Raw genomic sequence first — 26,967 nt, forward strand, 5'->3', positions numbered from 1 at the left:
TCGTAGTTAGCATTGGGGCTTCTCCCCATGGGACTCCCCTGGGGCTCCCACCAGGATCTGCCGGTGGCCAGGGGCCCTTCTCTGAAGAACAGGCCGGGGGGGGGGGGGGAGGCACGTGTCCCAGAAGAGCCGGCAGCGGGCAGTGACTTCTCTACTCACTGCGGAGCTGAGGGCACCCGCAGGCTCGGGCTGTGAGGCAGGCTGGGCCTCGGGACATTGTAAGGAGCTCGGGGACAAGCAGGGGTGGCCCCTGTGACACACCCCTCAGAGCAGGAATGGGGACCCGTGTGCATCCCGATGACTCGGTCCCCTTCCTCCCAGCGACAGGAGCCACACAGCTGTGCCCGCCACCAGGAGGCTTGGACCTGAGCCCCATGGTTTTCGGCAAGAAGGCTCTCTGGTAGGTTCGATAGGGTTTCTCTGTGGTTTCACCCTCTTCTCCCTCTCCTCCTCTCCTCTCTCCCCTGACCCCCCTCCCCCTCTTCCCCTTCTCCCCCCTCCCTCTCCCCCATCTCCTCCCCTCCCCTCTCTCCCTCCTTTCCTCCCTCTCTTCCCTCAGGACTTCATGTTAGCGGGTTTGGTCACTGCACCTGTGCTTTTGGGTTAGGCCACCCAGAGACCTTTCTGGACGTAAAAAAAAAAAAACCCTCAGGAAACAACTTAGGGACCTGGGAGCCCTGCAGGCCTTCGACCTCGTGGGTGCATGAGGGCCCCTGGGGGCCTGTGGGGAGGGTGACTGAGCAGCTGCCCGGAAGGCGGGACAGCCAAAGGTCATGACCTGCCTCCCCCCCCCCCGCCCCCCCCGAGACACAGGCAGGAGAGCCCGTGAGTCTTGGGAAGAGAACAGATGGAGGGAAAGTGTCGCAGGGAGAAGAGGACCAGAGCGAGGCACCGTCACAGTCACAGTCCCTGCAGAGCAACGGCAAAGTCCTCTCCACGCGACGATGGGCCCGACGCACACGCAGCCACACCGCCCGCCCCACCGTCCCGCCCGAGGGCCAGCAGGCGCCCAGCGGGGCTCCGAGTTCTGCTCCCTGCTCCAGAGCGGATGGGGACCTCCCCACCCCCAGGGTCAGGACCAGCTGCCCCCAAGCCCTTTGAGGGGGTGGCGGCCAAGGCCAGCGGCTGGGAGGCCTCCATGGGGCTGGGAGCCAAGGCAGGCGCCCGGGAGGAGGCAGCGTGGGGACCCGAGGCGAGAGGAGCAGGGAGACGGCCTCTCTGAACTCCCTTCTGAAGACGGAGGGGACTGGGCTGCAGGGGGCGGGGGGGGGCAGGACCCCCAGCCCGCAGCCCCCCGAGGCAGAGGAAGCTGCCAGGTGAGCAGAGAGCACCTGGACCACGCCCCCCGCCCTCGGGACCCCGGCAGCTTCCGGGGGGACACCGTCTGCATTCTCACCCCCCACTTTCCCCGTGGACACAAAGGGTGGGCAGACCCCAAGGAGGAAACCGAAATGCAGGCGGCATGCACGACTCGGCCGGACAGACGGCAGCGTCCACAGGACCGGGGGCAGACAGAGAGGCCGAGGGACGGCCGCGTCCCAGGGCCTGGCCTGGCTGTGAGACCCCGGGGAGGCCGAGGAGCTGTCCCTGGCCCCACTCATCGCGAGGCGGCCACGGAGCAGCCACGGACGCAGCCTTGAGGCTGAATCGCCTTGTTACAGACCAGCATCCCACGGGCAGAGCCTCCTGGGGCCCGGCATATGTGCATGCATGCGTGTGCACGTGTTCGTGTGTGCATGTGTGCGTGCCCGTGTTCAAGTGTGTGTATGTGAGTGCCCGTGTTCAAGTGTGTGTGCATATGTTCATGTGTGTATGTGCATATGTATGTGCATGTGTACGCATGCATGTGTGTGCACGTGCACACGTATGGTCACTGGTGTCATCATGCCCACCCGGGCGGGGGTCCTCACTGTGGGAAGAGGGTCTTGCCCCTCGTGGGGACAGTCAGGCAGCAAGCCACTGGAGTGCCCCCTGGATGTCCCGAGACGGGACACGGGGGCGCAGCCGGGGAGAGCTGCTGTGTGGCCTCCAGTGACACCCGGGTGCCAATGACACCTGCCGTGGGGGCAAAGGTGCTGGTGATGGCAGGAGGGGCCGGGCCCCAGGGAAGGAAGAGGGTCCTTGGCTCACATTTAAGGTCCTTTTAGGTTCTAGGTCACAGGAAGAGGACGGAGGTGCCCCCACCTTCCTGCCCTGACACGCTGAGGACTCCCAGGGCGGGGGGCTCTCCCGGGAATGGGGAAGGGGTGTTGCCGGTTCTGTCTGGTCTGGAGAAGCAGCAGGTGGGCCCGTGGAGCAGCAGGCACAGGCAGGCGGGCGAGCGGGGTCCCGGGGCCCCCTCCTAGCTGTGCTGTCAGGACGCTGTGGGGACCGCTCGGGCTCACAGCGAGGTTAGTACCCCGCGGGCCGGGGAGGGGGTACCTACCCGGTGGTCCAAGCCATTCTTCCCGTGTCCTGGGAGAGGGTCAGATTTGGAATAGGGGAATCCTGAAACAGACACAGCACAGCCGTCACGCACGCGGCAGGCGCGGCCCCACGGAGGGAGGCCGGGTGTGGGCCGGCAGGGGACACAGAAGGGCCCGAGGACCACGCCCTGCCTCCATCCTGACCTCTGTCCCAGGGACTGAGGAGGAAGCCGGCGGGGGGGGGGGTCCCCGAGCCAGCCCAGGACACCGGGGCACCTCGGGCCTGACCCCACCCAGGCGGGCACTGTGTTCTGCCCACAGGGTCAGTCTGGGCCGCTGGAGCCGGAGCGGCAGGGGGCCCACCACCAACCGAAGGGCCTGAAGACCATTTCATTACCAACAAACCCTCAGCTCTCTGCAGCGGGGCATTGCACGTTGAAGCCCTAATTCCTAGTGGCTCTCAAAGCCAGAGACACGGGGTCCTGCCGCCCATGGGAAGCGCACCCCTGGTCCACCTGTGGCTCACACCGGCAGCCACGTCTGCAGAGCGGAGCGGGGCTCCCGCAGTGCCCTCCTGCGCAGACGTGAGCGAGGCCCCCGTCCTGGCTCCCTGCAGAGGCCGGGTCCCCAACTGGAAGCGCCTCCAGAGGCCTGGCCCAAGCTGTCAGTCCTCCCATAGCCTGTGGGCCCCAAGGACAGAGCCCACGTCTGCTTCTCTGGGGGTCCTGGCCCCCGTCCCGGGCGGCACCCAGCTGCTCGGGCAACGATGCTCAGGGCCAAAGGCCAGCGCCCTGGGAGCCGCCGGGCCGCCCGCGAGGGCTCAGAGGGGATCGGATCCCGCCCCTGGGTGTTCGGGCCCCACCCACCCCCTCCGAGCGAAGTTTGAGGGGCCAGGTGCCCTTCCTTGCGAGGGTTCCCCGAGAACTCAGTGAGGACAGGAACATCCTCTACAGGCGCATCTGGGGACCTGCCTCCGCTCAGGGCCCTGCCTCGGGGACTTGCTTGCCCCCGTGGCCTTCGGAAGGATCCGGGTGTGGGTCAGGAAGGGCCTTTTGCAACATCAAGGTCAGAGTTCCCAAACTCCTAGCAGAGGAACCCTCTTGTCCCCTGAAATCTTACTCAAACTCTGACACACACAACGGATGAAAGTCGGGCTGGAACAGAGTGGGAGAGGGGCCTGGGGCCAGACCCGCTGGGCCGCCCCCCCTCCTCCCGGCCTCTTCCACGCTGCTCCAGAAAAATGCCTTGGCCGACTCCTCCCATTTCACAGAGGGCACATGGAGGCACAGGCACAGAAGGACCTGTCCCAGGTCACCCAGCCCCCATGCTGCAAGACAAGGCCTCCTTTGTCTGAGGATGTCGTTATTCCCAGCCATGCCTGAGGGATACTTTCAGCCAAGCAGAATTCACGTCCACAGCAATTGTCTGTCGGCACCTGAAAAATGTGGTGCCACTTCCCGCTCGCCTCCATGGTTTGTGGCGAGAAATCGGCTGTCCTGTGACCTGGTGTCCCCTATAGAAAATCTGTCTTATTCTGCTCTCGAGAATTTCCCCCTCTATCTTTAGCTTTTTGAAGTTTAATGACGATGTGTTTTTGGAGTAGGTTATTTTGGATTTATCCTATTTGCGGTTCACCTGTTCTTGAACCTGTGGGTTTATGTGTTTTGTCAAATTTGGTCAGTTTTGAACCATTATTTCTCTGAATACTTTCTCAGACCCACTCACTTCTCTTCTTCTGAGACGCTCACGATACAGTTATTGTCCCACAGACTGAGGCTCTTTTCTCTCTGTTGTTCAGATTCTCTGATTCTCTCCTCTGCCATCCTCTCTGTTCTGTTACTGAGCCCATCAAGAAAAGCTTTTATTTTGGTTGTTTTCCTTTTCAGGTCTGTAACTTCCATTTGGTTATGTTTTCTATTTCTTTGGTGAGATTTTCTTCCTCCCCCCCCGCCACCCCCCAGTTGTTTCAAAAGTATTTGTCATTGTTTGTTGAAGCATTGTGGTGATGGTTGCCTTGAAGATCCTTGTCAGGGACCTCCTAACATCTGATTTTTCTTGGCGCTGCGTCTGCTGTCTTTTCTCATTCAAATAGTTATCTTCCTGGTTCTCAGTGTGAAGACTAATTCTCCCGTGTTCCTGGACATCTGGGAGACGCTGGGTTCTAGCTGAGTCTCCCAGTTAGCAGACTGCCACCCTGTTTAGGTTTACTAAGTAGGGCCTGGCTTATTATGGGTTGTGGTTCTGATGACAATTTAGTCTTCAGAATGCTTGTCCAATGCCCTCCTGGTCTGCTGAGCTCACCTGGTGTGGGAGTGAGCTGTACCTCCTGGGATGCCCTGTGCCCCGAGGTGGGTTGGAGACAGCGGCTGTGGATGGAGCATGTTCCCTGGGCGCGCTCTCCAGGCGGAGGGGTGCCAACGGGCCTCCGGCTCAATATCAGCAGTGTGGCTGGCGGAGGAAAACACCCACCTGTTCGCCTTATGCCACTGTGTGGGCCGTGACACATGGAGTCCTGCCTTTTTCAAGGCCCCGAGCCAGTCCACTTCTCCTGTCCCCCCTGCAGAGCTCTGGTCATCTGCTGTATTGTTTCTGGATTTTTCCTTTGCACTTCATGGGGGAGAGCCAGGAGAGAGGGGTCTCCACTGTCACACCCCCGAGGCTGCTCTCTGAACCCATCGCAGTGGCCTCGCCGGGGGTGCTTGTGGATGGCTGGCCAGCAAGCCATTCGGCGGGCAGGTCTTCATCAGCTTCAACAGGCCCGTGAGCGGTTTTCCGTTCAGGGATGTGTGGGTAACTGTAGCTGCATGGCTCTGTGCAGGCGTGGGTCTTCTCTCGGGGCCTCCATGTCCCCACCTGAGACAGGAGGGACCTGGAACCCCTTTAGCCCCGCGTGACTTTGAACAGGAGGCCCCTTGGCGGGTCTGAGCTTCGGGTTTCAGAAGCAAGCAAGGGGGCGCTGAGGGATCCGGGGCCAGGCTGGTAGTCCTGACCCCACGCTGCCATGACACCCCACAGGGCCCAGGACAGAGGGCGCTGGGTGCTCACAGAGGAGCCCTGAGAGCAGCTGCTTCCTGCCGGGAGGACGGGATCACCCCCTTTTCCAGATGAGGTGACTTCAAACGCAGAGAAGTTTGCACTCATGTCCAAGGTCACACAGCAAGAGACAAGCTAAGGCTCAAACCCCACTGGACTGACCCCCAGGTCTAGTGGATTCTGCCGACCCTCACGTGATCTCGCGGACACTGTTGCTGCCTGTGTTAGCTGAGGCCACCCCCATCCTCCCCCCAGCCCCAGAGCAGCGCCAAGTCGCACGAAGGGGAGACCCAGCCACGCACTGCCGGACGAGCACCCACCGAGAAGTTGCTACGTGCAAGTGGGGCGGCACAGAAGCTGACAGGGGAGCAGGGCTTCCCGTGGGGAAGGGGTGTCTCGAGACGCCATGGCAGCGGTGGAGTGGGACAGAGGAGGCCCTGAGAGGTGTCGCTCGAGACGCTGGCTCCTTACCATGAGCTCCCGAGGGACTCGTGCCCGCTTATGGCTTGTGCCCCTGCCCACAGCACCGGAGGTCATACACGGTCTAGCCCCTGGGCCGGTGGGCAAGCCTGCTGGGCACAGGGGGGCACAGGGATTTTTGCTAAAAGTAGGGTCCCTAGCCAACCCCATGAATGGCAGCGGCTCTTGGGGTGCTGCACTCTTGCGCCTGGGCTTCGGGTGGTCTCTCCCGGTGAGGGGCCAGGAGTGGCTCTTCCTGGGCCAAGGTCTTCTCCTGACGTCCGGGGCTCCCACCACCCTGGGGGCCAAACACAGGGAGGGGCCAGAGGGTACTCTGTCCATCCAGCTGGAGGCCAAGTCCTTGCACAAAGACCTGGCCGAGTCTCTCTGCAGGAGTCTCTCTCCAACTAACCTCCTGGCCCCTGCTGGACACTGGGGCTGCTGGACCCAAGCCCTCCAGCTCCCCCGGGCCTTTCCCTCCCTGTCCTTCCTGGCTGACAGCACTGCTGGCTGCCCCTTCCATCTTTCTGGGCCCACTCCACTTGTATGGCGCTATCCAACCCTGGTGCCTTGTCCCAACTGCCTCTCTCCTTCCTCCAGTGTCCTGGTTCCGCAGAGATGGGGAAGGGAGGGGCCCGGGGAGTAGCTGGGCTGGAGCAATATGGGGAAGGGAGGGGCCCGGGGAGTAGCTGGGCTGAATCAGGAGAAGGACCTCATCTGGGCCTTAGGCCCTGTTGAGAAAGTAACTGAACTCAGGAACACGTTTTATCAGGCACATGGCGGGAAAGTCCAGGGACTCAGGCCACCCCCTGCCATGAGCCCAGGCCCATCTAGGACTCTGTCTCCAGGCCAGTCCTCCTCTGCACTCCTAGCCCGTCAGCCCACCCCTAGCAGGCGCCACAGCAGAAAGAGCCACCTTGCTCGCTCCTGACCTCTGCATAAAGTGCCTCTGCCCGCATCATCCTGCCCCCACCCCACCCTCCTCCCTGCTCACACGTGGTCCCACCACCTACACTGTCCAGGGGCCCATGTTGCTTATCTGGGCTCCCCAATCCCTCTCACTCTGGCCCAGCAGCCTCCAGTCTGACCACCCAGAGGGGCACGGGGGAACCTCAAAAGACAGGAAGGACCTGAAGGTTAGGAAGGTGGGACCCCGAGCAGCGCAGGCCCACCCACAGGGTCCAGGCCAGAGGGGGGCCATCACCTCAGGTCCTCTGGGGGCCCTGCGTCTCCTCTTATAAGCGGCAAGACCCGTTTCTTATAACAAAACATCAGTGCCACCCTTTCCCCGTGCAGCACCCAGCTCATCAATACAGCCTATGGCACGCAGTCCAAGCACACGTGTGCGTGGCAAGAAGGCAAACACACAGCTGTCCATCATGAATGTGCAGAGGAGGCCCCACTCTCAGGAGAGGGCTGTCACTCTGGTTTGTCACTGCTGCTCAATGGGCTTCTCACTGATGGGGAATGGGGACCGGGCCCTGCGCACCACCACCTCTGCGCTGCCTAGCACCAGGTCCAGCACATAGTAGGTGCTCAATAAATGTGTGGTGGACAGATGGATGAATGACTGAATGATGATTCAATCCCAGGGGAGATGTGTTGATGGTGTCACAGGTGGGATGAGGTTGTGACCGGCCCCCAGGAGCCCAAGGAGGACCCTGGCGGGCGGCGGCGGGATGCACGTGTGCTTGCTCTCGCCAGCGTCTCTGGCTCTCCGGGCTCCCTGCACGCTTCTCCAGGCAGGGGCTGCTCTCGTCTCCTCAGTCTCCCCCTTGGCGCCCCGCACAGCGTCTGGCACAGAGTGGGTGCTCAATAAATACCCGTTGAATGTAACGCATCTCAATTCAACAAACATTTATTGAGCGCCCACTGTGTTGGATGTCACAGGCCTGCGCTCCTTGGGCGCGCTGCAGGTGAAAGCGACCGGGGTGCAGGCGGGCGGCCCTGCTCTGTGCAAACGCTTTGCTTAGTAACAGTGGTTTGCCAGTGGAACTGGTGTCGATGAACTCACATTTGGGGGCTCAAAGGAACCCCGAGAAGAGGTGGAGACCCCTCTGTGCGTGCTGCCCATCTGCCCACATTTCTCCAGAGGCTGGCGGGGAGCAAGGCATGCCCGCTCGAGGCGGCCAGTAGCCGGGCCCTCGTCGCTACCTTCCTGCACGCGGGAGGTGAGGCAGAGTCACCAGGACAGAGGTCAAGTCACAGCTGCAAAGGCTGGCACCGTGGCCTCCACTCAGAGCACAGGGCGCCAGAGTGCCAGCCGGAGGCGAGTGGAGGACAGAGTCACGGCACTGTCACCATAAGTGAGCTCAGCGTGGCGGGTGGACACATTCACACACACACACACACACACACACACACTCTCACACACACTCACACACACACACTCACACACTCACACACACACACACTCATACACACACACTCACACACACACTCATACACACTCACACACACATACACATACACAATTTCACATACACACACACTCACACACACACACTCATACACACACACACTAAAACACACACACTCACACATACACAATCACACACACACTCATACACACACACATATACACAATCACACACACACACTCATACACACACACACTCACACACATACACAATCTCACACACACACACATACACAATCTCATACACACACACACTCACACACACATACACTCACACACAAACACACACTCTCACGCATACACTTACACACACTCACACACACACACACTCGCACACACTCACACACACACACATTCACACACCGTGCATTCTCTGGAGGAAGCGCCCCACTTAGACCATTGGCTCCAGCCAGGCAGTCGGCTCCTGCGGGCCAGGGCACCTGCATGGGAAGCGACTGCATTCCACCTGTGGCTGCACGTGCAGGTGTGACGAGGCGGCTAGGGGCGGAGGGGACAGACAAGTCCTGCAGGTGTGTGACAGGCCACTCGAAACAGCTGGCACAGCCTCGGGCCTCGCGGGGCCCGCCACCTGTGGGACACCGCGAACAGCCCTGCCCCGCGCTGTGGCACGTACAGATGGGGAAGCAGAGCCAGCGTTGGGGAAGCAAGCCCAGGCCACCCTGGCCCGCCCCTCCTCCTCCCTGCTCACAGGCAGGATCTGGGCTCCTCAATCTGTTCACCCTGGCCCGGCAGCCTCCTCTGACCACCAGGGGGCACGTGGGAACCGCAAAGGAGAGGAAGGACCTGAAGGTTAGGACGGTGGGACCCGGAGCAGCGCAGGCCCACCACAGGGTCCAGCGACACAGGACGGTGTCCTCCCCCCAGCCCGAGCCACGGGCATAAGAGGGAACCCCTGGGGGAAGCAGCTGGCCTCCCGCGAGGAGAGTGGGGGTGGGCATGCCAGCAGCCTCGCAGAGGAGGGCCCCTACCACCCAGCCAGGGGAGGGCTGGAGCGGAGAAGACCACCCACACCCCCAGTTTCCTGCGGGCTCTGGACCCGGGGCTGGTGCCACGCTGCCCCCGGGGCAGGGGCTGCCCTGGGGCTACTGAGCGGGGGTGGCAGGGGCTCCCCACCTTCCCGACACAACTGTCAGGAAAATGCTTGAAGCAGAAAGGCCCACACTCTACGCCAACGGCCCAGGGCCTGTGTGCAAGTCCTGTACCCTTGGGGCCCGGGTGCCGGGAGCAGGGAGGGAGTCTGCCCGTGGCTCTCCTGTGACCTCCTGCACCCCGAGACCTGCCTACTGGGGGGACGGGCAGCTGCCGTACCCCTTCCAGACCTGCTCCAGGACAAGCACGCCGCCTCCCGGGGCAAGTCTCTCGGGGGACATTTTGGGGGTGACCTGCCCGTGGTGACATCAGCCCTGTGCACCGGCTGCACCCCAGGAGGGACGGACTGTGGGGGTGCTAAGAGTCCTGCTTACAAATCCACACAAAACAATGACCCTTCTTTCGTTTGAGTTTTTCTTTAACAATAATGTCCAAGCCCCTCCCGCTCTCCCACAGATCACTCTCCAGCATGAGGATGAGGGCGAGGATGAGATGGTCTTTTTGCTGAGCACCTACTATGCGCCCGGCTGTGCACACACATCACCTCCTTCAGGGCTCAAACACCAGCCAGGCACACAGTGGGACTGACGCCCAGCGACAGGCGAAATGCCACGCCACGAGGCCGGTCATGGTGAGTGGGGACTTGAACCCAGGACTGTCTGAGGCAAAGCCGGCATCTCTCCTCCGTGTTCTCGCGCCCACACCCGTCCCTGCTCGGCCTCTGCTCCCCGCTAAGGCTCGAGCTGGCCCCAGGAAACCACATCCGCCCCCAGGACCCGGAGACCACGCCGGGTCCCCCGAGAGCCCCCTCTATGGCGGCACACAGCCCCTGGGAGCCAGGCCCTCGGGAGTGTCCTGCATCTGCAGACGGCTCCGACTCAGGCTTCGCGCCGTCACCTTGCCGCCCACACTCCCTGGGGACCCCAAGTCCCGGCCCCCGGTCCCTGGCTCAGGACAAGCGTGGGTCCGGGACAGGCCGCATCCACTCCGAGTCTGGCCCCGCTGCCTGGACCGTGTGCGTCTGCTCCGGAGGGAAACGGCCCCGCGTCCAGCCTGGAGCCCGGGGCCTTCCCTGCGCGGCTCTCCGCCCACTTGCGGCTCTGGCTTCGAGGGAAGGGCAAGCACGAAGGGCCTGCTCCGCGCGTCGCCCGTGGGTTTGCACCTGCGCTTAGCTCCACCTGGGGGAGCGGCCTGCGGTGCGGGTGGGGGGGGGGTGTCCTCTGCCATGAGGTGCTTCGGGCCACAGGATGGCGCCTCGCTCAGAAGAACCACTCACGTGAGTAAAAGCCGTCTCCCGGGCCCGTCTGGAGAGGGTCTCTGTCGACCCCGCTGCTGAGGGACAGAGGCTGGCTGTCTCGGTCGGGCGAGTTGGTCCTCGTGTCCGCGTCCCCCTGGAGAATCAGCCAGCTGCCCTTCTGCTGGGAAACACAAGGGCGCGTGACCTCCAGGTCATCCGCAGTGGCTCCGCCCGCCTCACAGACGGGGAGACTGAGGCCCAGGGAGGTCCGGGGCCCAAATGGCTTCACGCGGGGCAGCCGGCCGGGGCTCTTCCCACACACACCTCCCTCCCGAAGGATGGGAAGGGGCTGCAGCTCCCGGGGCAGGAAGGCCCCGCCCGCCCGCAGACCGCTGGCGATGTTCCCCTGCCCCCTCCCCGCCTCCTCGTGCATCGCCTCGGGCTGGCGTGGCCCCCAAGCCCAAGGGGTCTCCTCTGGCCTCTTACTGAAAACACCTGCCACGCCCGTTCTAGAACAATCCTCTCCTGTGCCCAAGAGCGCCCTGCGGCTCACTCTCCTCTCGTTTCAGACACCGGCCAGTCACAGAGCCATGAGCAGGCCGCCTGGGCACAGGATGGGACCCGGGAGGGGCTGGGCCGCCCCGTAGGTCAGAGGAGGCAGCAGGGAGGAGCCCACCCGCTCTGGGATTTGATGCCTGTTTCAGGGACGGGAGGGACCCCTCAGGAGCATCCAAGGGGAGGAGCCGAGGCTGCAGCTAGAGGCACCCATAGACCCGAGCTCTCCTGCACAAGCCGCTGGGACCAGCCGCCGCATTACCTTCCTGCCGTCCTGGTCGGAACCCCCGTCCTCCCCATCCAGGCGCCGCGAAGCTGGAAGGGAAAGCCGTCCGTCAGGACACGCCCTTTATTCTGGCTCCCACGCCCCAGTTAGGCTCAAAAATTGGAAAAAATCATGCCCGGCCGGCGTGGCTCAGGGGTTGAGCAGCGACCTATGAACCAGGAGGTCAGGGTTCGATTCCCGGTCAGGGCACATGTCCGGGTTGTGGGCTCGATCCCCAGCGCGGGATGTGCAGGAGGCAGCCAGTCAATGATTCTTTCTCATCGTCGATGTTTCTGTCTCCCTCCCTCTCCCTTCCTCTCTGAAATCAGTAAAGATGTATTTTTTAAAATGGGAAATAAAGACGAGGCCCCAGTGGGGGCCTCTGGAGGGCGGAGGTGCCAGCGAGCTGGAGGGGCTGGGCAGGAGCACTGGGCGGCCGTGTGCCCGTGCACCCCAGGCCTTAACACCCAGAGCAGGTGGGTGAAGTGACGGCTCATTAAAATCCAGCCGAGCCCCCGGGGTGCAGCGACGGGTCATTGTGAAGAACACTTCCTCCTCCCAGGTTTAACTTCAAACTAAGGAGGTCTCAGTCGTCCAGACCGCCCTGAGCCCACTCAGCCAGGTGCCCCACGGGCATCGCTGCCTGTCACCACACAACCCACTTCACAGACAGGAGGACTGAGGCTCAGAGCGATGTCCCGCCTTCCTCAAGGTCGTGGGTCAGCGGGTAGCAGAGGCTGCCCTTTGAACCCAGGCGGCCTGACTCCCGGTCCTTCCTCTGACCGCCCCCCCCACTCACCGCTGGCCACCCCCAAATCACTGGGAACAGTCCACGAAGGGCAACGACAAGGTAGAAGGTATACCCAGGGTGACCACGTGGAGTGGAGCCGAGTCACGGCCGTGTTCTCCCGGCCCCAGAGCGGGTGCCCCCAGCTGGATCGCGTGCTCTCCTACCAAGTCTGACCCGGGAAGGCAGCGCCCACTTCAGTCTGTACAGACCCACCCCGAGCACCCGAACTGACATGCCGACCCCAAGCACAGAGCAACGAAAGGAGGACCCTGGGCCTGCCATCCGCCACAGAGACCACGTGGCAAGGACGCACGGGGGCCCTTGCCTGGCACCTAGGGAGGGCCCGGGCCCCGTCACCTATTGGGGCGCCCTGCCCCACACACCATCAAGGACAAGGCCGACATCAGGCCGGAGAGCTGGGAGCCTGGGGACTGGCCTCCAGGACCTCGACGAGGCAAGGCCACAGCTGAGGACCGTCCGGCCTCGCGACGCTTCCTCCCTCCCCCGCCTCCTCTCCTTCAGCGAGAGACGTGTTCCACCATGAAAATCCAAAGCCCGCCTCCCACTCGCAGAGGCAAGTTAACAGGGAGCCTGCACAGAGAGCGGGGTGATGGGGGACTTGGGGGCAGGGCCAGGGGGGACGCGTGCCCATGCTGGCTCTCCTGTTGCCCAGACAACGGCCTTGGGGAGGGGACTCTGGAGCGTCTGCCATCCATCGGCGGGGCTCGTGGCGGCTGCCAGCAGCCCCAGGACCACTAGGCCAGCGGCGATTTGAGGGCGGAGACACTGCCCCCGTCCAGCCCGCAGAGGCCCCGACGGACCAGACCGACGCGGGGGCCATTTGCAAGCGCAAAAAACCGAGGCCCTTTGCTACGTGGAATCCGGAGTCGAGGCCAGGGCCACGGGCCACCCTGGGTCCGAGGACTTCCCACAGCCGAGGACGGCAGCTGGGGCCGGACTTCCCGACACAGGGTTCACGGACAACCCCGTGGTCTGGCAGGAGCATCCGCCAAGATTTACACGTTCCCTCTGCAACACGCCAGCTCCTGGCCAACCACAGCCTTCGCAGGGCCCGTCTGCAGCCGCACGGCCCACGCCAGGCCCCGGAGAAAGGGGGCCTGGGCGGGAGACACGGGACCTCCCGGGGCTTGGCACTGTTTGCGGCTGCTCCCTACAGCTCCGAGCCTCAGTTTCCTGATCTGTAAAGTGGGCGGATGACGCCCACTCCTCTGAGCTGTGAGGACGCCAACGTGCAGGCTGTGGCCTGGGGGGAGTTCAGGTCTGAAGACCTGGGAATAGTCAAGAGGCTGACGTTGGGGCAGATTTTCGGCTGCTGTTTCAGTGTCACGAGAGGACCGGCCCCCAGAGGACAGGGTCCCGGGTGGGGTGCCTTTCCTGCCGAACCCGGCGGCTCCTCAGAGCCTGGAAGGCATTTGCCACGGGAAAGGCTGATGACCCCTGGTGTCCCCGGGAACCTGTGTGGGCGGCACCCCATGACCGCGGGGTTTCTAACTTCCTTCCTGGATGTGGAGCCTGCCTTCCCCTTTCCATCCCAGGAGGACCCCCAAACCACAGCGAGACTCAACCCCACTGCCCAGGAAGAGGCACACGAGACCTGACTCATTCCTGTTTTAAAGCAGGTGCCACAGAAACAGTCATGACATGGGGCCCCCTTTGCTGCCTGGTATGGGGGAGGCTCCGAGAGGCGGGAGGGCCATCCCCACCCCCCAATACTGGGCAGCTGGTGGTGATGAGACAATGTCCGCCTCCTGGGAAACCAGGGAGGCGTCCTTCTACCTCCTACAATTTTAGAGAGAGAGGAGGGAGAGGAAGGGAGAGAGAAACATCGATCGGCTGCCTCCTGTGCACCCCCTACTGGAGATCAAGCCTGCAACCCAGGCATGTGCCCTGACTGGGAATCAACCAGGTGACCTTTCAGTGCACAGGGCAATGCCCCACCACTGGACCACACTGGCCAGGGCCTCTTGTATCACTTTAAACCAGTGGTTCTCAACCTTCTGGCCCTTTAAATACAGTTCCTCATGTTGTGGCCCAACCATAGAATTATTTTAGTTGCTACCTCATCACTGTCATGTTGCTACTGTTATGAATCGCCATGTAAATATCTGATATGCAGGATGGTCTTAGGCGACCCCTGTGAAAGGGTCGTTCGACCGCCAAAGGGGTCGCGACCCACAGGTTGAGAACCGCTGCTTTAAACCATCTAAACACCGGGCCCCGCTTCACGCCCCTGGTGGGCCGGAACACCAAGCCCTGCTCTCTGCTAAGATTCAGAGCAGCCTCACTTAAACCTCCTCGAGGCTGGAGCGAGGGAGGTGGCCATGAAACCCCGTCCAGAGGGGCCTCTGAGGGGTGTGGGCTCCGGTGACGGGCTGTGCTCTGCATCGAGGCCGCCCCACAACGTGCCTGCCAGGGGTTGGTGTTCGGGGAAACATCAGGAATGTCCCGCGTGGCGCCTGAGCTCTGAGCTCTGGGCGTGTCCGCCCCGCTGGGTGGCCTGTCCTTCGGCCGCCCCTGCTGCCGCTCTGCTGCTGCCCGCACTGGGGCGGGAGCTCCCCGTTTAAAACGCCCCAGTCATTTCCTTTTGCTTCCTTTCCTCTCTTTCTTATTCGTTTACTTTAAAAAAGCCAAGGAGAGTCGGAACTGCTGTAGTTACAAGAAAATACTGCGAGGCCTCCATGCTGTCAAAGGCGGCCTCGAGGGCCAGGGGTCAGAGGTCAGGGGGCAGGCAGACTGGGTGTGGACCTCAGCCTGGCCACTGACTGGTCACTCCACCACCTGACCTCAGAGTCAGCAGGAAACGAGCTGGCGTGCCAAGCGCGCACGTGCCCTGACACGTCCAGTGGCAGCCTCGTGAGGGCTGGTCCGCTCGTCCCCACCTTCGTCCCCCCGCCCGACGGGCCTGGCCGCCCGCTGGCCGGAGGAGGAGGGCCAGAGCGCCAGGAGGGGTGACGCGGAGTTAAGAAAAGCGCGGCGTGAGCTGGGACTGGAGAGCTGAAAAGCAGTGCCATCGATGAGAGCCTAAGTCTGGAGCTCGCCGAGTGTTATGTGAGATGAACTCAAAGGCCCGCCCCACAGCGTCACCGCCGTCCGTTTCAGGAGTTCGAGGGCTCCCCCCACCCGAGTCGCGCTCCTCCGTCCCCCAGAGGCGGCTGGCTGGTCCGTTTGCTGAGACTGGGGCGGGGGTGTTACATGCCCACATGCATGGAGTCACACGCATGCTTGCATGCTCACACACACGCCTCTGACAGGGCACATGCCATGCCGACGGGGTGGGGAAGCCGTGTCACATTCCAACACCTGCCACGGGTTGGCGCTCAATGGCGTGCCACCGCCCCGCCGGGCACGGGCTCAGCCGGGCACGCGAGTGAGGCCAGCCCGCAGCAACCACGTGCCGGGCCCTATGTACGTCCGAGTAGGCGCTGTACGCCATTTCGTTCACGAAGGAGTCAGCAAGCCCCAATCTGGAACGCGCCGAGGAATCCGGCCACTGCTCAGGGTTCAGGCAAATGGGAGTTCACGTGCCATTGGAGGGGAGAGGCATTTATTTCCGGGTGAACAGTGACCCCAGAGGATCCCTGCTGGCCGCCCCCTCCGACCCCCGGTGCAGCTCTGTCTCAGGTCTGGCCGGGCCACACGTCACCCAGCCACGCCGTGACCTCACCGACTGCCTCTCCCCTCTCCCCGTGCGGAGGAGCCTCTGCGGCTAACGCGGGCCGGGCGAGCACCCCGCTGCGTGCAGGACGAGGCCTCGGCGGCATGACGGAGGCCGGCGCATCCTTCAGCTGGGCCTCAGTTTCCCCACTCATCCCCGCGGGAGCCCGTCCCTCTCTGACCTTCGGGAAGATCTGGGCTCTCCGCGCCCTGGCTGGGAGGCAGTGGGAAAGGCCACCCATCACCCTGGAAAGCAGGCCTTTCACTCTCTCTCTTCCTGTCTTGGGAAGAGGCCGAGACCCCCCAGCACAGGGCGCCTGCGTCGAGGACAGCAAGCCGCCCGCGTCTGCCCCGGCCCCTGACCTGCCAGCAAGCAAGGGGCACGCGTGTGCCATCCCCCCGGGAGCGTCCAGCCAGGGTCCGTGTGGACGTGCTGTTTTCCGGCTGCATCTGAGCAGGGCGCTCCGGGGTGGGGACTCCTCTGCCCGTCTCCTAGCAACGTGGTAACACCACGCCCCACGGGTCCTCACCGGCGGCCCGTGGAGGCCAGGGTGGAGGGGCCCGTCCCATTCTGCAGATGAGGAAACCGGCTCATGGAGGTGATGCCCCAAATCACCCAGAAATCTGTGCAGACGGGGACACCGTGAGCCTCCGGCCTCCTGCCTCCTGCGCCATGGCTCGGCCACCGCTCCCTGGGCACCTGCCCCGCAGGCTCAGGCAGAGTGGGCCTGGGTGACCACCCGTGAGGAGGCTGGGGGCCCGAGACCCTCTCTCCACTCGGTATCTCAGCCCCGATCTGCTGATGCAAGCAGTCCCTCGCTGAAGGCTCGGCTTTCATCCTCTGGCCAGCGATTCCCACCACTCAGGGCCTCATTCCCACGCGGGGATGACCGACTGACTCGGTTTGTCCTGTTTCCCGCAGACAGGCTGGCTTGTGCTGTGACCCGAGACACCTGTCCCTCCCTCCTCGGCTGAGGTCAGCCTGGCTGCTTCTCTCCACGCAGCAAACTCCAGCCACCGGAGCCAGTTCTCGGCACAACGCCCCCCCCACCCAGCCCAGCACAACGCCCCCCAGCCCGGCACAACACCCCCCAGCCGGGCACAACGCCCCCCAGCCCGGCCGTGAGCGCCAGCCTCGGGTGCCTGCCACAGGGTGCAGTGATCAGACCCGCTTTCCTCGGGCTCCATGCGGAGGCCTGCCCTGGGCCTGAGCGAACGTGCACTTAGCATTCAGGCTCAGGGCCGCTGCAGGGGGGCATCAGGCATCACACAACCCGAGTGAGGGCTCGGAGCAGGGGCAGGCATGCGGAGCGCACAGCGAGGAGGCACGGTACCGTGCTGCTTGTAGATGGGCGGCTTCCTGTAGATGTTATCTTTGACGCCAGTGTCTGGGAAGAAGACAGACAGAAAGGAGAGAGAGCAGGTCAGCAAGCGAGCGGATGGCCGGTCAGCGCTCCCCAGGCACCCGGATCTGGGGTCTCCAGAAAGATCTGGGACCCGCCCTCGGCGGACACCAGGCCCACCGCCTCAGACCAAGCCTCAGTCAGCCCCGGTGCCAGCCCCGGGGGGAGGGGCAGAGGGCGCCCGCCGGCCCAGACAGCCCTTCGCTCCAGCCCACTCCCCGGGGGCACAGTGTCTCCCTGGTGTTTGTGGGCCTTTGGAGACAGGAAGTGGGGGGATGTGCAAACCCATTTGCTGATTTTTTAAGCATCTTAGGACTGGGGGAGATGGGGGGGCTGGGGGAACCGAGAGGAACCCCCCACACACCTGCTGGGCGAGACGGGCCGCGGTGGTGCCTACCTGGGACGTGGAAGTGGCGCGGAGCCTGCTGGTAGGTGGCGGGCGGCCTGCTGTCGGACAGCACCGAGAGGCTGGGGGTGCTGCGGCCGCTTTCACTGCCTCCAGGCCGAAGCGCAGACAGCGGAGAGCAGGGGGGAGCAGAGCAGAGCATTTCAAGCGAGAAAGCTTATTCGGTGACCCCGTCTCCCTGCCTGTGGGCCCCCAGCCCCTGCCCGCCATTTCCACACGGGCCCACGACTTGTTAATCCAACCTCGCGCCCACCCTTCCCCGGGCCCCGTGGCGAAGGCACAGCGGCTCTGAGGGCTGAGCGCCATGGCTCCTGGTGCCTGGGAGGGTGGCCTGGCCGCCTCGGCAGAGCCTGCTCCCCTTGGGGGGCATGGCGGTCTCCTTGGGGAGCACGCGGTCTGCGGCTCTGGGCGCTGGTATTGGCATCGGCCCAGGCCCCTTCCTATCTGTTTGAAACGGTGCTGCCCTCTTTGGAGAGGCCACATGGGCATCCACACGGGTTCCAGCGCTCGCCCTCATCACCGTCAGTCCGCAAAGCCGCGGTGGAAATTCACCAGCCACAGGAGAGCGAGACCGCGTGGGCATCAGCAGCCACCACCGCCCCCCCCCCCCCCCCCACTCCCCGAGGCGAACGTGTGGCAAATTAAAGGGAAAGAACCTGATGTGGGCTCCGGTTCCCCGCCCCACCCGGATGTGCCACTGCTGTTTGGGGAATAAGGTTGGATTATCAAGTCACAGCGTGGATGGCCCTGGTCCCCAGGCGCGCCCCCTCCCACCCGTGTTTAAGGAACCACGTGACAGACAGAACGCAATGGCATGGGACCTGGGAGGACCAGTGAGGCGCGGCGCCTCCCCTCCCGTGGCCTCAGGGAACCCCGCTCGCTCGATGACAGCTCGGCCAAGGGCAGGGCCACGCGCCACCCCAAACATCCCGTGGAGCTGCAGCTGCTCACGCCACAGGGCCCCGGGTGACGAGGCCGCATCGAACAGCGGGCGGCCCTGTGCTGCGGGGAGGCGCCGGCTCAGAGAGCTCTCGCCTGGCTGGTGTGCAGGGCCTGGGGCTCCCAGGGTGGGTGGAGCTCGGCTCCAGCAGCCGCACCAGGGCCCCCACCAGGCCGAGGCCACAGAGGGGCTGCGGGTCACTTCGAGCACCTTCCAGTGCCTGGGCCCCCATGTCACCTGTCGGCCTTGATAGGACATCAGGGAGACAGCTGCCCAGCCCCTCCTGGGGGGAGCCCTGCCTGTCCCTGGCGGCCGTACCCCAGCGCCGTGTGGAGCCGCCCTGAGCTTCCTGCCTGCGCACCACCCCAGGGAGCAAGGGCTCCCAGGCCACCCTACAAGTGGCTGCGACTCAACTGCACCCAGCCCGCCCACTCGGTGCCAAAACGTGAGTGCGGCTCAGCCGGGGCCATCCCCGAGTGGCGGGCTCCCGGCAGGGCCCTGAACCGGGAGGCCTCACAGGGCTTGTTCCCTCTGCCTCGAACCCATGGCCTCACCCCCATCCGGCCCAGGCCACAGCCTCACAGGTCACAGGCCTCCGGTCCCCAGCGCCCCAGCCCGTGTGCAGCGTCCTCCCAGGCCACAAGCAGGATCTGTGTGCACATTTCTCTAAGGAGTCCCCAGCTCCACCCGGCGCTCAGGGGGCCCAGGCCCAGGGGCAGCTGGGACACAGCCATGGTGGCCCCGGGACCACTATACCCCCTCACCTCCGCCCTCAGGGCTTCCACACCAGCCACCACCCCTCGAGGCCTCGGTCCCAGGTCGTGATGCCTCTGCTCACACCCTTCCCTCCTGGCGTCCCCTCGCCTCCCCCTCAGGCCCGCCTGGAACCCCCTTCCAATCCTCCCCACTTGTCCAGACGCTTCCTGGTCAGGCTCAGGGGCACCGCCTCCCTTCGCCGCCCGCTCACTGTGAGGTCCGCGGTAATAAAAGGCGCCACTAGCATCGGCCCCGCACAAGGCCACGTGCAGCGCGGGGCCACATCAGCTGTCAGAATGTCCTGACGGCCTGCGGGGCGCGCCCCCCCCCCCCCCCGTGGCCACCTCCGCAGGAGGGACAGGCTGAGGGGCCCGGGAGGCTCCGGTTCCGGCTCCGGGACCCGCTTCCTCCGGGCCTTGGCGGAAAACCCCACGCTGACATCACCGTGGACGGAGGGAACCAGAGGAGCTGCTGTGCTGCCGAGGAGGAGGCGCACAGGTCCCTCCTGGCGAGGCTCTGGCTCCCGAGGGAGGTGGCCGGGACCGAGGCTCATCCCTCAGCGAGAAGGAAAGGGCGCCGGACGGGGTGAGGGTGGGGGCGGGGGGCGGTGCTTGCTAGCGATGGGGAGCCCTGGCCGTTGAAAAGCCGCCTTCTTTTACTTCCAGCAAAGGGCTCACGTCACGGGCATCACGGCAACGGGGTTCCACAAACGCCACATTGACGTGGGCCTCACCCGCTTTTATCTGAAGATCTTTCCTGGCCCAGGATCCCCCGACACACGTCCTGTCCAGCCGTCCCTCTCCTGGGCCCTCTGGACCTGGGCACCAGATTCTCCTTGTCCTTCACGACCGGCTCTGCGTGGGCCAGGGGGTCTGCCAAAGGCTCCGTGGTGGGTTCCTGATGTTTTCCTCAGACCAGGCGGAGGGCATGGTTCTTGGGAGGAAGACCACAGAGGTGCCCTCTCACCCCATCGGGTCCAGGGCACCTGCTGTCACATGACCCATCACGTGATGCTGACCCGGGCCCCTGGCCGAGGTCGGGGTGGTGCCAGGTTTCTCCACGGGACGGTTCCTCTCCTCGCCCTGCCACACCGTCCCCCGAGGGACCCGTCACAAAATGCACCATTTCCAGCTTGGCCGCTTTTCAAGAGTCAGTGGGTCCTGCAGGGACCGCGGTGGCAGGATCGGTGCTCCAGGAGGATGTGGTCCCCAGGACCAGGGGCCCTCTTCCCAGCAGACCCGATGAGGCCACAGGAAGCCAGTGATGGTGACGATATAAGGGAAGCAAGGAGCCCGTCTGGTGACCGTCAGCTGAGAGTGTAAACCTGCAGAGCCTGCCTCCTCCTGGTCCCCTCTGGACAGAAGGCAGAACGGCACGGCTGCTTCTGCTCCTGCTGAGTCTCTCTGCAGTGTATGAGTCAGCTAGGGCTGCGTAACAAACACCATGGACGGAGCGGCTCAGATAACAGACATTTCTTCCTCCCAGTTCTGGAGGCTGGAAGTCAGCAGCAGGCTTGGTTTCTGGTGCGAGCTCCCCTCCTGGCTTGTTGACAGCCCCTGTCTCCACGTGGCTGCTCCTCTGAGCGCCCACAGAGTGGCTGAGAGATCTTGTGGTCTTTCCTCTGCCTATAAGACCACCAATCCCACGGGTCTGGGGCCCTCGTGTGACCCTAATAACCTCCTAAATACCTTTCTCTGAAGGCAGTCACATGGGGGGTTAGGGCTTTGACATACGGATTCTGGGGGGACACAATTCAGACCATAGCATGTGGGTGAAGAAGAGCTAGGCCATGTTCCCAGCGGGGCGGACACACATGCTTCCGTGCAGGGTCTGGCCCTGGGAAGAGGCAGGAGTGGGAGCCATGCAGGGTGTGCGTCCGCCCCAGGCCACCCTGTGCTCTGACTGTGGACACGTCCCTGCCCCCTTCAGCCTCAACCTTTGGGCCTGGTACCCGCCGCTGGCATCCCTACGTCCATGGAGTGACAGGTGGGGACAGAATGAGATGATGTAGGTCCGAGGGCAGCGGTGGAGAGGCCCTAATCTCTGCCTGCAGCTCTCCACCCCTCTCCTCACCTCTCTGCTCACCCTTCACACCACGAGGTGCTTACACTTCCCCCCCAGGAACATTCACACACGAACGGAAACGGAGCTGGACTCACGAGACACAGCGAGGAGCACAGGCATGAGACACGGGGCTCGGGAAGCCATGCGGCGACACGGACACGACACACACGTGTGGCAAGCGCCCTGGGGCGCCCGCAGCACTGCGCGCCTTACCTCGGAAGTAGGGGATGTAATGGTGCCTGAACACGGACGTAGGGCTTGGGTGTTGGGACAGGGACAGGCAGCTACTGGTACCAACACTCACAGTACCAGCTGCAGGGCAACAGAGAGCAAGTCAGTCTGCCCGGCCGGGGCCGCAGAGCCGCACCAGCCCTAGGCCCACCTGCCAGGAACATGCTTCCTCTCACCAAGGAGGCAGACCTTGGGGAGGGGAGTCGCCAGAGGCGCCCTCCACCAGTCTGCTCCGGGCTGGAGTGCGGAGGCCCCGCCCTCTGGGGACAGGAGCCGCTGGCCCTGTGCCCTGCCCGTTCCCCTCCTGGGGCTCCTTGTGATCAAGGACGCTGGTGGAGGGCAGCTGGATAGACTGCCCCCCGACAATCACAGGGCCTCAGCAGCCGAGATTCAGGTCTTGGCTCTCTGGGCTTCCCACCCGGCTGGGAACAGTCCACAAGCCCAGGTGACCCACATATAGCAGTCAGGGGTCAGCAGAGGGCCCTTCACTCCCTGACTCGCGTGCTTGCCTGTTCAGTCGCTCTCAACTCACTGATTCAGTCACTCATTCTTCATTCCCTCCCTCATTCATTCTTTCATTCACTCCCTCACTCAGGCATTCATTCATTCATTTACCCATTCACTCAGTCACTCACCCTCGTTCACTCATTCACTCATTCCCTCACTCACTCACTCACTCATTCACTCACTCACTCACTCCCTCACTCACTCATTCCCTCACTCACTCATTCCCTCACTCATTCATTCCCTCACTCACTCACTTATTCCCTCACTCACTCATTCCCTCACTCACTCACTCATTCATTCCCTCACTCACTCACTTATTCCCTCACTCACTCACTCACTCATTCCCTCACTCACTCACTCATTCACTCACTCACTCACTCATTCATTCCCTCACTCACTCACTCACTCACTCATTCCCTTACTCACTCACTCATTCCCTCACTCATTCACTCACTCACTCATTCCCTCACTCACTCACTTATTCCCTCACTCACTCACTCACTCATTCCCTCACTCAGTCACTCATTCCCTCACTCACTCACTTATTCCCTCACTCACTCACTCACTCATTCCCTCACTCACTCATTCCCTCACTCACTCACTCACTCATTCCCTCACTCACTCATTCATTCCCTCACTCACTCACTCATTCCCTCACTCACTCACTTATTCCCTCACTCACTCACTCACTCATTCCCTCACTCACTCATTCCCTCACTCACTCACTCACTCATTCCCTCACTCACTCATTCATTCCCTCACTCACTCACTCATTCCCTCACTCACTCACTTATTCCCTCCCTCACTCACTCACTCATTCCCTCACTCATTCCCTCACTCACTCACTCACTCATTCCCTCACTCACTCATTCATTCCCTCACTCACTCACTCACTCATTCACTCACTCACTCACTCACTCACTCATTCCCTCACTCATTCACTCACTCACTCATTCCCTCACTCACTCACTTATTCCCTCACTCACTCACTCACTCACTCATTCCCTCACTCACTCATTCACTCACTCACTCACTCATTCATTCCCTCACTCACTCACTCATTCCCTCACTCACTCACTCACTCACTCATTCCCTCACTCACTCATTCCCTCACTCACTCACTCACTCATTCCCTCACTCACTCACTCACTCATTCCCTCACTCACTCACTTATTCCCTCACTCACTCACTCACTCATTCCCTCACTCACTCACTCACTCATTCCCTCACTCACTCACCTATTCCCTCACTCACTCACTCATTCCCTCACTCACTCACTCATTCACTCACTAACTCACTCACTCATTCCCTCACTCACTCACTCACTCATTCACTCACTAACTCACTCACTCATTCCCTCACTCACTCACTCACTCATTCCCTCACTCACTTATTCCCTCCCTCACTCACTCACTCATTCCCTCACTCACTCACTCATTCCCTCACTCACTCACTCACTCATTCACTCACTAACTCACTCACTCATTCCCTCACTCACTCACTCACTCATTCCCTCACTCACTCACTTATTCCCTCCCTCACTCACTCACTCATTCCCTCACTCACTCACTCACTCACTCATTCCCTCACTCACTCACTCACTCATTCCCTCACTCACTCACTCACTCATTCCCTCACTCACTCACTCATTCCCTCACTCACTCACTCACTCACTCACTCACTCAGTCCCTCCCTCACTAGCTTACTTGCCCGCTCACTCTCCCATTCACTTATCCACTTTCCAAACACGTATGGAAAGTGTTCTTGAGCAGGACGCACCAGCCACACTGCAGGGAGCCAAGGACAGTAACTTTGCAGATGAATGGGCTTTGATTTTTCCACAGAGGCTGCAAGACTAAGCTGCTGTCTATGGATGTGAAATGGCTTCATGCAGCGGCTGGCCAGGAGGAAGCAGCGTGGAAAAATCCCTCAAAAAGGCAGCGTCCTTTTTGTGTGTGGAGTGTCCCTGGGACTTTGACACTCTGAGGGCGACGAGGCGCCTGGAAGCTCAGGGACAGCAGCCCACAGCGGGGCACCAAGCAGGGATGGGGCGGGAGGGGGGAGGGGCCTCCTCGGGCTCGCCCTGCTCTGAGCAGCTGGTGCTGGCCTCCTGCCCATGTTCCCACGGGGCTGCTGTCCGTGGGGCCACCGCCCACTGCGGCTGACGCGCCAAAGGGGAATGACTCTACTCTCTGGGCACTGATTCTGCCTTCCTCTTCCCAGACCCCCGTGAGCGGGAACTGCGGGCTCCTTCCATCTCTGCGCCTTTGTTTCCCGGCGTCTGCTCTACTGAGACATGAATTCCGAGAGCTGCTCCCACGTGCTCAGCTGTGCCTGTGAGCTTCACGCACAGCTCCTCTACCCGCAGGGGGACCCGCTGCCTCGCGGCCCCCCCCGGCCCCCCGGCCCGGACATGAGGGGCCCCCTCCTGATGGACGGTTCTCCACTGCCCACCGGCAGCCCACACCCGCCCGGTGTACATAACAGACTGATTCATAGCAGGAAAGGCAACAAGAAACCCTGCTTCCCAGAGGGTCAAAGGAGCCGTGGGGCCAAGTACCTGGCCGGCTGTAGTGCTGGGGCGACCGTGAGGTCGGAGTGTAGCGCCCAAGGCTGACCGACCCGGCGGAGCTGGGGCTGGAGGTGCGGCACTGCCTGGAGGAGCGGTCGTCCTGGTCTCCCTGGGAGGAAAAACGCCTGGTGAGCACGGAGCCGAGCCCGGCCCACCCCCCTCCGCTCAGTGTCTGCTTCCCTGACCTCAGAGCCCACCAACCAGGCCCGGAAGTTCCCTGCACCTGTGGTCCAGGGGAGGAGGCAGGGGGCTGGCCTTGGTGCTGAACTCCTGCCGGCTGAGCATGGTGCCTGTGCCCCCAGGGGCCAGAGGGCAGGGCTGCCTCCTCCACCAGCCCCACTGCGGCTGAGGCTCCCATGATGGAGCTGCAGGCACCCAGTCCTCCCACACCCGTCAGCTCCCCTCCTGCAGGCCTTCCCAGCACCCAAGGCTCCTTGGAACACAGTTTGAGAACCACTGAGATTCTGTGCTCTCCCCAGCCTCGATAGGGTCCAGGCTGCGGGCCCCGTTGAGCCAGACCCACAAGCATGGACAAGGCGGACTCCGTTCAAGCAGGATGAGCAGCTGCTCAGAGCATCAGAGCGGGCGGCAGGCGGCGTGAGATGGCGTGGCACGTGGGACAGGGAAGATCAGGCTGCGGGCCCCCCGCTGCTCAGCACGTGGCCATGAGCCCTCACACCCCAGCCCAGTGTCCGGCCGCCGGTGGATGCGGCTGCTCTGGCCCCCGAGGCCAGTGTGGGGATGGCAAGGTGAGAGTCTGGGCCTGGCGCTCAGGGCTCCCACCCTCCCAGCCTACCACCACCTCCTGGGGCTCACTCTCCAACCAAACTGCGAGTCACCGTCCCCGAAGCTTGCCCTGCGCCTCCCCACCACGCCCCCCAGCTCAGCCAGGCCTCGTGCAGGTGCTGCAACCCGAGCCCTTCACCCTGGCCCAGCCCTGGAGACGGCACACGCTAGGCAGCCACAGTCCCGCGTTCCCTCTCTGTCTCAGGCGTCCTCTGCCAGCCCCAGGGGCCGGTCACACCCTCAGATGTCCTGTCTCCTCGGCTCGCCTGCCCCGGGGCTCAGGGTCCCAGGGTCTGATGCCCACACAGCCTGGAGCCTGGCTGGCAGCTCTCTCTCTGCTCTCATTAACCCTGAGAAACAGGAGAAGCAGGCTGCCCGTGACCGATGCTGCCGGACAGAGAAATGCCTCCAGAATGTTCATCTGCGAGGACTTCCTGGACGTCCCCCCGGGAGGCGCAGGAGCTGGGCCGGCGCCCCGGTGCCCGGAGTGTCTCCAAGGAGCCGTGACCCAGGCCGCGGGCCGGGCCCCACGTCCGCACTTGCAGGGCTGCAGGGGCGCCAGGGAGGCATGCAGGGGCCACGCGATCATAAAAATAACCAACGCCGAGGGGGCACCGAGCCGGGAGCGCGTGGCCCCGGGCGCCACGGCCAGGCCCCCAGCCCTCCGGGCGGCAGGTGGTTATGTTTATAACCCGGGAGCACGCGAGCACGCGTGGGGGCGCGGTTACCTCGGTCAGCGTTGGCGAGAGCAACTGGGGCGACTGTGGACACAACACAGAGCAGCCTGTTAGCCCGCGGCCCCGGCGGCTGCTCGTGGGGAGACACGCGGGCACAGACGCTCACGTGACGGGGACGGGAACCCACCCCGGGGCTCCCAGACCTTCTTTTTGGAGAAACGCGGTTAAGGGATGGCACCCCGAGAAAGAGGCCGGGACAGTGGAGCTGGTCTCCGTCCCGGCCCCCCAGCACCCCCTGCTCTCCAAGAAGTTTTTCCAACAGGAAGCTTGGTTCAGGGCGTGGGCCGGCGACGCCCTGGGAGACCGAGGAAGAGAGTCTTCCGGGCTCGGGGCTCGGGGAGGCCAGCGCTGCTGGTGGGGGCCTTGGGAGCAGGGACCAGCCTCCCAGCCAGGGACCCCCTCCCCCCCATTAGAGTAGGTGAGCACCGTCCGCCCCACGGACATTGGCTCCAGGGGGTGGTGGCCAAGTGGCGTGGCCTCCCGACCCTCTCCCAGCGCCTCCAGCAGAGCCCGGCCGGACAGGAACGAGGAGGCCCCTGCCAAGCTCTGCTCAGGCAGCGGGAGGTGGGAGCAGGTCAGACCCTCCCCTCCGCCCCGCCCACCAGCCTCTTCCTGGG

The 26,967-nt window shown here is 63.1% G+C and overlaps 1 protein-coding gene across 19 annotated transcripts in view; it reads right to left on the reverse strand.

The window, feature by feature from the left end:
- The window catches only part of ABLIM2 (actin binding LIM protein family member 2), a 102,428-nt gene that overhangs the window by 15,643 nt on the left and 59,818 nt on the right, over nucleotides 1–26,967 (reverse strand). For 6 of the 19 annotated variants that reach the window (XR_009450097.1, XR_009450110.1, XR_009450108.1 and 3 more), the window contains 8 exons: nucleotides 26,342–26,374; nucleotides 24,816–24,936; nucleotides 21,731–21,829; nucleotides 17,749–17,847; nucleotides 17,283–17,336; nucleotides 11,481–11,533; nucleotides 10,703–10,844; nucleotides 2,426–2,487 (listed from right to left, as the gene is read on the reverse strand). Coding sequence is in view for 2 of the 19 variants with exons in the window: in XM_059676603.1 (XP_059532586.1) it covers nucleotides 2,426–2,487; nucleotides 10,703–10,844; nucleotides 11,481–11,533; nucleotides 17,283–17,336; nucleotides 17,749–17,847; nucleotides 21,731–21,829; nucleotides 24,816–24,936; nucleotides 26,342–26,374 (663 nt within the window). In the remaining 17 variants the exon portion in view is untranslated. Of the gene's footprint in view, nucleotides 1–2,425; nucleotides 2,488–10,702; nucleotides 10,845–11,480; nucleotides 11,534–17,282; nucleotides 17,337–17,748; nucleotides 17,848–20,028; nucleotides 20,881–21,730; nucleotides 21,830–24,815; nucleotides 24,937–26,341; nucleotides 26,375–26,967 lie in introns of those variants that run through there. The other 13 variants (XR_009450096.1, XR_009450101.1, XR_009450099.1 and 10 more) reach the window with 10 other exon arrangements.

This window comes from Myotis daubentonii, chromosome 1 (genome assembly GCF_963259705.1).
Source record: "Myotis daubentonii chromosome 1, mMyoDau2.1, whole genome shotgun sequence".
In the NCBI taxonomy this organism is placed as follows: Eukaryota; Metazoa; Chordata; class Mammalia; order Chiroptera; family Vespertilionidae; genus Myotis; species Myotis daubentonii.